At 44.3% G+C, this 12,150-nt stretch overlaps 1 protein-coding gene across 1 annotated transcript in view; it reads left to right on the top strand.

The window, feature by feature from the left end:
* Window positions 1-5,475: 5,475 nt before the first annotated feature.
* The window catches only part of Gpr176 (G protein-coupled receptor 176), a 98,469-nt gene continuing 91,794 nt past the window's right edge, over window positions 5,476-12,150 (top strand). The window contains exon 1 of the mRNA XM_052183217.1: window positions 5,476-6,401. Within this exon, the coding sequence (XP_052039177.1) occupies window positions 6,086-6,401 (316 nt within the window). The 5' untranslated portion in view covers window positions 5,476-6,085. The remainder of the gene's footprint in view (window positions 6,402-12,150) is intronic.

Below are 12,150 nucleotides of genomic sequence, written 5' to 3'. Positions count from 1 at the left end.
TTCACACTCCTGTGCATCTATCCTACCTGCTATGGGAATCGGAATCTGCGCCTACCCGAAGATGTCTTGTGGATCTGTCTGTGTCCATGTGTCTCTCACGTGTAAAGGCTTGCCTTGCCTTGCCTTTATTGAACAGCACAGAGAGAATCAGAGGGAAGGGGTGGTACTTTATGGAAACCTTAATGGAGTCTTACAAAGGAGTAAGTCACAGACTCCACGGCACCCAAGCAGCATCGCTGTTCAGCAGGTGATAGTCCTGTGTTGGAGTCAACATTTATGGTGGGTATCCATTTTTAGAAGATTGCTTTCAACATCTGTTTTTTTCTGCCTTCTGCAGATGAGTATCAGAACACGGGGGTATTACTCTGGTCAGGGTAGTGGAAGAGCATGTAAGATGGCAGCAATGCATTAGCTTAGGTAGTAAATGTTGATTACAAGGCAATTCCGAGGCAAAGAATGTTGGTTGGTCCACTCCTGTAATGGCAGTTTAACCAGGCTGAGTGCAGAGCAGGATAGCAGTCTTAAGTGACCTCAGGGCATAGTAATTACTCTGGCTGTGAGGTCAAGAAAAAAGTTCCAGTCTCTTAGAATGTAAGAGATTTTTTTTTTCCTAACATTGCACTGCTAGATTATGTATGTTAACTTATGAGTCTTGCCTTTTAACTTTTGGAATAAATTAAGTATATCCTTTTATTCCAAAGCTATGCCATTACTTCCAAGTTAGGTTCTGATTAATAGCCATGTCTCATCTTTTACTGAGGGAGATATTACTGTATTGATCACTCAGTTCACCAGAATTGGTTCTGGATAACTTTCAACTCTGACAAATCAAATTTATCTTCAAAGGACATATTTATCATGAACAGAAACACAGGAAAGAATGTGCTAGATCCTGAATTTTACAGTAACAGAGGAGCTCCAAAAAGGGGTTGAGAAGTCTCAAAAAATATCCAACAATTGCATGGCTTCCCAAGACTACTTGTGGATGACAGTATTCATGGTTATTTTTGATTTACTATTAGAAACTGGTCTGGGCTGGGAGTGTGACATAGTAATACTGTGCTTGCTTAAGATGTGCAAGGCATTTGTTTTAATCCCTAGTAGTAGGGAGAGAAGTTGCTTTATGATCAGTACATATCTCTATGTGAATATGTGTGGGTGTGCTTGTGTGTGTGTGTGTGTGTGTGAGAGAGAGAGAGAGAGAGAGAGAGAGAGAGAGAGAGAGAGAGAGAGACGTTGGTGTGTATGTGACTATTGAGGCTTCTTTGGGAGGGAAGGAACTTTCTATTTCTGTAATATCCTTGAGAACTTTAATAGCAAGTCTTTAGATGCAAAGGCTACTAAAGCACATTTGTAGATTTATATCCATGGGGAATCATTCTCCGACTGATATACTGGGATAGTTTACAGTACATGAAGGACTATATAAATATTACTACTTTTATGAGAGAGAATTATCATTATATAGATCTAGCCTGGAACTTGCTATTTAGATCAGGCTGGCCTTAAACTTCGAGTTCCACCTGTTTCTATCTCCTGAGTGGTGAGGTTAAAGATGTGCGCCACACCTGTCTATGAGACAGTTCTAGAACATTGGAAAATTTATGATTATGGACATCTAAATGTTAAGCAATTTTTTTCTTTTTACAAAAAGCTACTGTGTCCTGTGCTAATTGAAAAATAACTTGCTTGGTACAGTGACTCACACCTGTCACTCCAGCACTCAGGAGACAGGAGGATTAGGAGTGCAAGTTTGTCCTTGGCTCTAATGTCAGTTCAAGGTCAGCCTTGGTTACTACCAAAGACGTTTTGTGGACACCTTCCCTCAATTAAAAAGAAAAAAGCAAGAAAAATAAATGATTCTTTTATTGGGGGGGGGTACAGGGTCTGCTAAGTAATATTTTACTGAAGCCTACAGAGAGAATGCTTTAATATGTTGGAAGGGGAATGTTTTCCCTTTTGTGGTATTTGCTTTCTTTAATCATCAATAAGCAGGACTTGATCTAATAGTAAAGTTTAGCATTCCTGACCCTGAGGTTTTAAGTCAGTATTGTACTTTCCTCAAAAAGCCTCCCCAAATGGCTCCCTGTATGTCTATTTGATAGAGGAGGACACCAAGTTTACAGAAGTAAAGAGGGCTAGCAATGGCACGGACAGGCATGCACACATTTGGAAATGGCACAGGTATCCATGCATTCAGGCTTGAGGGACCACTATTCATGTTCTACCCCCTTTGTCCCCACTGTCTCTTGGGCTATATTGGACTCTGTGATCTTGAAAGGGTTTGTGTGTTTGCCTGGGTCAAAAGCCAGTCGGTTTCCAGAAGAAGAGAAATGGCTTGTCCCCCATATTAAGTTTAAGTTCTCCCCCAAAAGCCATTTAAACAAAATAAATTTATCAGAGACTGACACAGTTTGGACATGAAGAGCCCAGCAGTTAATTCAAAGGTTCCCAGAGGCTCTGTTATCCATTACTACTTTCATTTCCTCAGGACCAAGAATGTTCTATCGCCACTACCAATATACACAGAGATTTTTTTTTAAAAAGCATGCAACTTAATACCTGCTATGCACATAAATAAAGTATGTTCCTTTAAATATGCAGGCCTGTTTCCATGACTGTCTGCCAGCACAGGATGGGTTGAGTTGTACTGTAAGAAGAAGTAACTGTAAAGATATTTGTGGCTTAGTACAACAATGTTTATTTCTTGCTCACACAAAATTTATTGTGGGTGGCTATGTCTCTAGGACATGAGTCCTCCCCTGTGGTGACTCAGAGGCTGCTCTGGGTTGAGGCAGCTCCATTCAGAAGAAGACTCCCTTCCCAAGCACCGTGGCAGGGCCGAAGAGGGCCTGGGTAATCAGAAATAGCATTTCACTGTTGCGGCCTACAGATGCCTCATCATCTCTGCTCAGACTTCATTAGTCATAGTCATGTGGCCTTGCTTACTTGAAAGGGCAGTTGAGAAAGACTGTTTTCTGTGTGTTTAGGAGAGAATGGGAAACTGTCAACATGAGTAATGTCTGCAGAGTAAACCACTGACTATAGGCACAGGACTATCAGCACCGGACAATAGGCACATGGCTAGCCACATAGAAATATAGCTCAGTGGTTAAGAGTACCGACTGCAAGTCAGGCAGTGGTGGCACACGCCTTTAATCCCAGCACGTGGGAGGCAGAGGCAGGCAGATTTCTGCGTTTGAGGTCAGCCTGGTCTACAGAGTGAGTTCCAGGACAGCCAGAGCTACACAGAAAAAACCTGTCTCGAAAAACCAAAAAACCAAAACCAAAAAAAAAAAAAAAGAAAAAAAAAAAAAAAAAAAAAAAAAAAAAAAAAAAAAAGCACTGACTGCTCTTCCAGAGGTCCTGAGTTCAAATCCCAGCAACCACATGGTGGCTCACAAGCATCTAGAATGGGATCTGATGCCCTCTTCTGGTGTGTCTGAAGATAGCTACAGTGTACTTACATTTAATAAATTAAAAAAAACAAAACAAAACAGAACTGCCTACTCAAGATGGGAAGTCACCTATCACAAGACTGAGAAAATGCCTGTCTCTCCAGCCTTCTCTCTCCCTTCAGTAAAAGCCACAGAGGAGCAGATGGGGGTGTGATGCAAGACAGGGGTCAGGAAGAGGGAAGGAAAACCGCAGCCCATAGGCTCCATCTTACTGAACCATCACGTTGGTCTTTGCAAGTGTCCTAAATCCCATTCCATCTTTTTTTTTCCTCCGACCCAGGATCCTTCCTCCTTTAAAAAAAATAGTCTGAAAACATTAAAATCCAAGAATTCTTCTGAACATAAATGAAGAGATAAAAGGCAACAAGCTCTCGTGGATACAAACTTTAAGTGTTATTTTGGACCTCTCAGTCTTGAAGTACCAGAAACAAAACTTTGCTGTGATAGGCTGCTTGGTATGGAGCATTTTGTTGCGTAGTAAATCAGGACCGCCCCTCGGGATTTTGACCTGGTCATGCCCAATTCTAGAAAAAAAAAAATCTAAATTAAAAACTTTTTTCAATAGGAAGCTCTTTTGATATATTTTGATTTAATGACTCCAATATCATGCTCCATACTCTTCTGCATGTTCGGCTTACTAGCGACTGACACCCCCGAGGGCTGCCTGCTTAAATGCAGTGTGGCTTTGTGACTGCTTCGACAAGTCTAGTGCCGTGCTCATGATACCATGTGGATTCTAAAATGACTTATAAAAGTCAGTGTAGCTTCCGCGAGTCTTCACGTGAAGAACAGCGTTGTCTGTGAGGAAGCTGAACAGTTACATGGTAAGGCCCCGTGTAGATCCTTCAGAGGACAGTTGCGGCTGACTTCCAAGTTACAGCCAGTACCTCCGGCCAGCCACGAACAGCTTCCAGATTCCAGATTCTGCCACCGACTGGACTACTGGTGAGATAGATTGTTCAAGCCACTGAATTTTGTGAATTTTGTGAATTTTGTTGTGAACTAACCAGAAAGTATAACATTTAAATGATGTCCAACCTCATGTCATATATAAGCCTTACCCTTGACTCATCATTGAAGTCAGTGGAAAATTCACCTAAGACGTGACCGTAAGACAGATGCTCCCTGTGCTTGGTTCTAATCTTCATAAGGCATGCAGGTCTCAAATGTGGGATCAAGGTGACCTTGGCCTTTTATTTTTCTATTTTGCTGTGAAAGGTCTCACATATTCAAGCCTGCCAATTTATTTTGTAGCAAATTCCTAGTTCTCTTGCTTCTCCTTCCAAAACTCTGGGATTAGAGGTCTGCACCACCATGCCCAGCTCGTTTCTATATTCTTCTCTTGATTCCTTGTTTCCATTCACTCCTCCTCCTGTTTTACTACATCTTCTTGTTTGCCTGCTTATCCCAACACCCCAAAGCTTTACACCAGCCTGCAGGAAACCCACTCCAAGTCCTCATCGCTGAATTCATTAGCAGTGCCCCTTGTGGAGGTGAGGCCCAAATGAAAGGGCCTGGGAAACCATCAGTGGGTTCCTCTAGTCCACCTTTCGAAGGCTTTGGGTTGACGGAGGGTCCCGGAGGCTGGGCTCCTTGCCCAGATGCCCAGCCTGCACGCGGCACCTCTAAGGACGCTGGGGCAGTAACCGCAGCAGCAAACGCAGCGCAGCTGGCAGCGCATCTTTCAGCAGCCAGACACTGAAACTGCGCGCCTCCCACGCGCCCCGCGACGAAGTCACGCTCCACTAGGGCAAAATGGCGCTGCGTCCCTCCCCAGCAGTGTGAGGGGGTGGAGAGGTGGGGCAGGGGAAGGAGGGAGGGACGGAGGGAGGAAGCGAGAGGGAGAGAGAAAGAGAGAGAGAGAGAGAGAGAGAGAGAGAGAGAGAGAGAGAGAGAGAGAGAGAGAGAGAGAGAGAGAGAGAGTCAGAGTCACGTGACCTCGCTTGCCTGCCGCGCGGCCCCGACTGCCCCAGGCACGCGCTGGGAGCCGGGCTGTGGAGCTGGCGGCGCCACTGCCCCGCTAGGGGCGTCCTACCTGGTCCCTGCTAGGTCACGACAATCTGTTCAAGCCAAGAACCGACCTGGATGGGGGGAGCTGAGGCCAAAAGTGGGGGCGGCTTGTAGAGGCAAAGGGGGCTGCAGAGCCGGCTCCAGGGGTCCAGGCAGCTTTGGGGAGGAGGGATTGGACTCTAGCTGAGCGCTCGGAGTCCTGGCGCTCAGCCGAGTGTGCGGGGCCAGGCTGTGGACACTCAGGGCCTGCTGCCCAGCCTTGGCTGCCCACGGGGTCTAGCCCCCACCCTCCCCGCTATGATCACTATGCTGGGGCATTTCATGGGGGTTCGCACCGCCCCAGCATCGAAGCCAGCAGCATTGAAATATAGCTTCAGCCAAATGCTCCCTTCCCAGTAGTGAGAGAGGACCGGAGCGTGCGCGGGGGTCCTCCGCGGCCACCCATGTGTGTGCTGGGTGGGCTTGGCCGCGCTGCCCGCCCCCCCTCGGGGGGAGGGCCCAGTGATGCGCTGTGACCGTGCCGCCTCCATGTGGCTGCTGAAGGGCCCAGGGGGGAGCAGGCATGGGGCGCGGCCGCGCCTCCCTCCCACCCCTCCTGGCGGACGGCTGGCTAGGCGATGAGCAGACGTGAGGGGCTAGCCGGCCGCCGGGCTCTGCAGGACGCTGCCTGGCTCCCGAGCGTCGGTCCCTCCGCGCCCGGGGCAGGAGCGGCTGTGCGCTGGGCTCAGAGGCCAGGCGGGCGAGCGCAAGTCCCCGGCTTCGCTATGGGGCACAACGGCAGCTGGGTGTCACCGAACACCAGCCACCCGCGCAACACGTCGGGCGCCGAGGCTGGCGCCAACCTCAGCGCGTTCGGGGAGCTGAGCGAGGCGCAGCTGTACCGCCAGTTCACCACCACCGTGCAGGTCATCATCTTCATTGGCTCGCTACTCGGTAAGCCAGCCGGCGGGGCCACCAACGGGCCGGGCTTCCCCGAGGACACAAGAGCAGCCGTGGGGTGCGGGGTGCCTGGCCATGTGCGGGGAGTTGAAGGGGGTTTAACTTAAGCGAGGACGGTCATCTCCAGCTTGGAGGCTGGAAGCAGAAGAGTTGGGACAGGGCTTCTCTTGGCAGCATGGTACGGGTACTGGTACCGGTACGGGTTCTGGCGAAAGACCTGTCCAGATAGCCCTTGTCCAAAGCTTCAGACTCCCGTGCATCACAGCTTACCTTCTGGTGCCCGGGAGCATAGCTGCCTCTAGCTCTTGTTTACAAATAGATTCCCGGGGAATTTGTTACTGATGAAGAAATGTTAATCAATCAAAGATGTGTTTTTGCGCTATTTCCTACATAAGATAATTATTTTTGAAAGAGTTCTATTTTATGTGTCAGTTTTGGCTTGTTTCTAGTAACAGGGACCGTTTTTTTTTGTAAGCGTGTGAAGTTAAACTTTACATTATCTTCAGATAATTTTACAATCTCTGAATAAAACAAACCCACTGGACTCCTCCACTTGTGTTTTAAGTGCCTAACAGAGATAAGAAAAAACAAATGTCTCAACCCACACAGAGAAGATTATAGATTTCTTCCCTTGTTCAGAGGGAATTAAAAAAATAAATTGACCAAAATGAACTCTACTACTCGGTTACAGGGCACTGAACCGGTTTTCAAAAAGAGCTGCAGGACCTAAGAAGGATGAAAGAATTACTGTTCTTCTAATTTCTTGTGCATTGGCTAGTAAAATGTGTGTAGGCTAGCCTGAGACTCACCTTTCATTCCCACTACTCTTAAATAGCTCTTGTCCTTTGGCAACTCTTTAAACGATAAGCAGTACGATCAGACTGCTTCCCTTGAGGTTTGGCAAGCACAGTGGATATTACTAGCAAACAGGCTTAAATTCTCTGTTGTGACATTTGTAAGAATGTGAAAAGATGACAATTTATGTGTGGATGTTGTGGAGAAGAGAAGTCGAAGTTTCAAAGTCAGAATAAATTATATTTCCTAGACACTTGAGAATTTCCATGGAAACCAAGATATCTGAAATATTAAAAGACTATATTTGGAAAAAATAACGTGTGGAATTTCCCTTCATACTTTCTCAAGTTGTCGTCCTTCTAGCCCTTTCTTTCTCTTGCTTCCATGTACTGTCAGGGAGCATTTTCAGCTGTCTCTGTGACCTTGTCTAGATGTGTGTTTTCCAGTGGACTGCTAAATGCACAATTACACAATAAAACCTTATCTTCCAAATATTTCTGAAATTCATTTAACAATTACTAACTAAACATTTACTATGCAAAAGTGCTATGCAAAGAGTTAAATTTCAATATTGCTTCTCTTAAAAAAGCATATTAATGAGAAAGGCAAAAATTACTTTGGGTTTTTCAAATATATATATATATCTCCATATTATATATATGCATATTTACACACATATATGTATATGCACACACACACACAGCTTTCCCCCATAGCAACTTTGGTGTTGAAATTTTTTTCATGGATTGATTTAAAAGGTTAAGTATTACTGGAATAGAAGATACTGTGTCTACAAAGACGTAGTGAACAGTGGACATTGAAACACTATTTCTGCTGTCTGTATTTTTCTCTTTCCTGTCTTTCCTTGAACTTGCTTCAGGAACTTTTAGGTAAATGGGCTCTTATTTCAGTTCTTTTCTACATATACATAGCACTTGTGAGTGACATGCAAAACTGCCTTTACAGATAGGTCTAAAAAAAACCAAAAAAACAAAAAAAGGACTCATTTCCCCTTGATCTTTGCTTATCCCAGACTAGACAGACCTACTAAGAAATCTATTTGTTCTATTCTATTTCCAGAAAATACAAATATAGATAGTGTTTCATGTTTCCTTGAAAACATAGCTGAATCGTAACATTGTCCTGTGAGTTCGCTTTTTGTGGCGTTCTTGATTCATTGTGCTAGAAGGATCTGATCCGTTCAAACAAATCTATGTACATGAGATTTTCCTGGAAATGCCAGTTGAGGCTCAGTACTTATGGTCCAAAGCTATGTCCAGTTACATGCAAGGCATGCAAACTTGGGAATATAGCTCCAAAGTCTACAAATAGAGGGAAGTCATCGATCAGCAGCAGGAGGGAGGCAGTCTTAGGAGGATGGAGTGCTGTCTCCTGAGTACTGTCCACTGCCTTGGCTTACTGTACCTACTTCTCATCTCAAACACAGGCAAATGAGATGTTCTTTCATTTTTCTATCTAAACAACTGCAAACACTCTTCACACATCTTCCAAACAGATTTCTCCTTCCTTCCCAGGCTTCCTGGGACTCATTAGTCCTTGGGAATACTTTCCTTACACTGCTGGCTTGCAGAACCCTAAGCATGTTTTTTAGTGCTCTACCTGGAAAATATCGCAGTAACTTGGGATAACTGTAATATTTCAGTCATAGTAATATTATTTACTGTGCTGAAAATCACTCAAGAACTGCTCAAATAATGCGCCTTTTGGGGATCTAAGTAAACCAGAGTTTCTCAGCCTTAGCAGTACAACATCTTGGGATGCCTTCAGTTACATGGGAATCCTGGAAGAGAGTTATGTAATTTAGGTCCTCTAGTAGGTGGCTCACACCACCTCTAGATCAACAATTAGAAATGAAAGACCCAGAAAGATTTGGAGTTGCCATTACCAATAAGACAAAACTGGGAGTGCATGGTGGCGCATGCCTTTCATCCCAGGGCTTGGGAGGCAGAGGCAGGAAGATTTCTGTGTTCCAGGCTAGCCTGGTCTACAGAGGGAGTTCCAGGATAGCCAGGACTACACAGAGAAACCCCATCTTGAAAAAGAAAAACAAACAAATAAAAACCTGAACTCAACAGGACTGATCTTGTTTTTCCCAGTCTTCTTGGATTCACAATGAAAATACCCGCAGAGGTACATTTCTTTCTCTTTGTTCCTTTGTCTTCGAAAGGTCAGTAGTTATGACTGACTATTACCGCTAAGCTACTCCTACCCAGATCACTTGTCACCCCTGCCTGTTATCCTTGGAGGCATGGGAGACATTTTTAAAAATGAATTTCCCATTAAAGTCACCACTGCAAACAGTAGCCAGCATGTAAGTATGCTCCGCTAAAATTTAACTGAAAGTGTTTTAAAATATAGAGATCAGCTTTTCTTCCTCCTGCCAAGCCATTATGTATAAATGGCATTTAAGTTGGCCTCCTTTGCCAAGTGTTATGCACTGAATATTTTCTGGATGCCCACAGCCTCCTGCATCCATATGTTGCAGATATCACTCCTGTACGATGGTCTGCAAGAAGTAGGTCTTTTGGAGAAAGTTTAGATGAGATCAGGTTTAGTGCCAAAGGGCTCAGAGACTGTCTCTTCATCTCGTGAAGATATAGCAGTGAAGGCACTAGTCCAGGAATCAGGAAGGGGACCTACCTACCCATACTGCGTCTGGTTGGGGACTTCCTAGCTTCCAGAATTGTTAAAAATAAATACTTTTCACGTCACCCAGTCTATGCATTTTGTTTGTTTCTTTTTTAATGGCAGCCTGTGTAGGCCGCTGTCCTTATAACGGTGTATAGTGAATCACCGTGAGGCTGACGACCACAAAGTCAAGGTTCTCTATCTCCCTTTGACTTACTCCTTCACAACAGGGTTCTCACTGAACCTGTACCCATGCTGCTCGCCAGGAAGCCCCAGCTGTCTTCCCTCCTCTTCCCTCCCTCCCCTGCACCACTAGGATTACAGCTTGGCCTTTTACATGTGTGTCGGGATCTGAACTCAGGTCCTCATGCTTTCAGAGTAAACACTCCTAGCCACTGCGCCATCTCCATAACCCTAAAGTATTCACTTTACAGGAAAAAATAGGAAGAAGGAACATGCAGCTCAGTTAGGTAGAGTGCTTGCCTATGATATAAGAGACCATTGGTTGGATTCAAGCAATGGAGATAGGGTGGGGAGGAAGGGAGGGAGGGAATGTGTTTGTTGAATCTGTTCAACAGCGAGATGATAGGCACCATGTTGCCTCTTGCTTATTTTTTTTTATAGTCTTCTAACAAAATCACTTGGCATACAAGTGATGTTCATGATACTTGATAGAAACATATATTTGTGCCTTTGATACTAGCTAGATGATTCTTGGAATTTCCTAGTTAAATGTTTGACAGGTGATATATTACTCAGCTTGTGCTCATAATTCATAATTACATAGAATAATTTCTGGTTAACCATAATTATAGACAATAGTAACATAATACCAGCTGCCTTATATCTATATGCTGTTTCTGTTTCGGCACGTCTAGAAACCTTTATAGACAACATAAAAAAAAACAAGGTATCCTAGTCAGGTGTGGTGTCGCATACTTGTAATCCTAAGATTTGGGATTTGGGAGGTGGAGGCAGGAAGATCAGGAATTCAAGGTCAGCCTTAACTATATAGGAAGTTCAAGGCTAGGCTGAGCTGCACATAATCCTGTCTCAATGGGGCTTGGGAGGAGGGTGGGAGAGGGAGAGAGAGGAAGAGAGGGAAAAAGAGGGGAAGAGGGGAGAGAGAATAACATATATCAAAACCAGGACATGGTAGGGTCGGTAATTAGCCTGGATAGATAAACCTAATATATTGAGTCCAAATGCTTCATCTTTGATTTTCATATGATAGAAACTTGCTCCACCCAGTCTTCTCCCTCCATTTTATGCTTGTGTGTGTGCATGGGTATATGCATGTGTGTGTGCATGTGTATATACAGGTGTGTGTGTGTGTGTGTGTGTGTGTGTGTGTAGAGGCTGTGTGTGCCTATGAAGGCCATAAGACGACCTTGGGTGTCACCCTCAGGTATTTCCATCAGCTTCTTTTGAGACAGGACCTCTCACTGGCCTGTAGCTCACTAACTGGGCTGCACAGACTGCCAGGGAGCCCCAGGGCCTCAGTATCATGAGCTGGGGGGGGGGTTACATGTACCCTCAACTGTGCTTTACATTTTTACGTGGGTTCTGAGAATTGAACTCAGGTCCTTGTGTTTGCAAGCATTTTACGGACAGATATTCCCCTAAGCGCTCATTTTTTTCTTGTTTTAATTTTATAAAGGTAGAATACAAAATAATGATCATTTAGTTTTTCTACAGTATGTCAAGCACAGGAGCTCCTTCTGATCTCTGAATGAAGGGCTGTAACCCCTTGCTGCTCTGTTCTTGGCCTGCTTATGTATAATACATCTTTCCACTTTTTAATTATACTTGGAAATTTACTTCTCTGTTAGAAACCATTTTTTTTTAAAAAAACAGCATTTAAAATAAAATTTATATGCTACAGAATTTACCACTTAGTGGTTTTTAGTATATTCACAGAATTGGGCAATCTCATTATTATTTAATTTGGGAACAAAGAAAATGTGCCCATTGGCAATTATGCCAATCCCATCAGTACCCTGAGTTGTAGTAGTCACTAACCTATTTATGTCTCTGTGGATTTTCAAATATATTTGAAGTCAAATGTGTTATCTTTTAGGACTGACTTCTTTCCTTTGTAATATTTTATTGTATTGTTATGTCTCATTCATATTGTAGTGGGTATCAGAATGTCACCACTATTATTTATTCCAGCACCTTGTGGTGCTGGGAATTGAACCTAAGGCCTCCTGTGTGCCAGGCAAGTCCTTTTCCCCTGAGATGTATTCCTTCTCAGCTCTCACTCCTTATTAAAAAGTTGTTGAACTGGGGCCAGCCA

Source organism: Apodemus sylvaticus, chromosome 5 (assembly GCF_947179515.1).
Source record: "Apodemus sylvaticus chromosome 5, mApoSyl1.1, whole genome shotgun sequence".
NCBI lineage: Eukaryota > Metazoa > Chordata > Mammalia > Rodentia > Muridae > Apodemus > Apodemus sylvaticus.
Note: the sequence above shows the minus strand (reverse complement) of the source record. Positions and strands in the feature narration are given on the sequence as shown.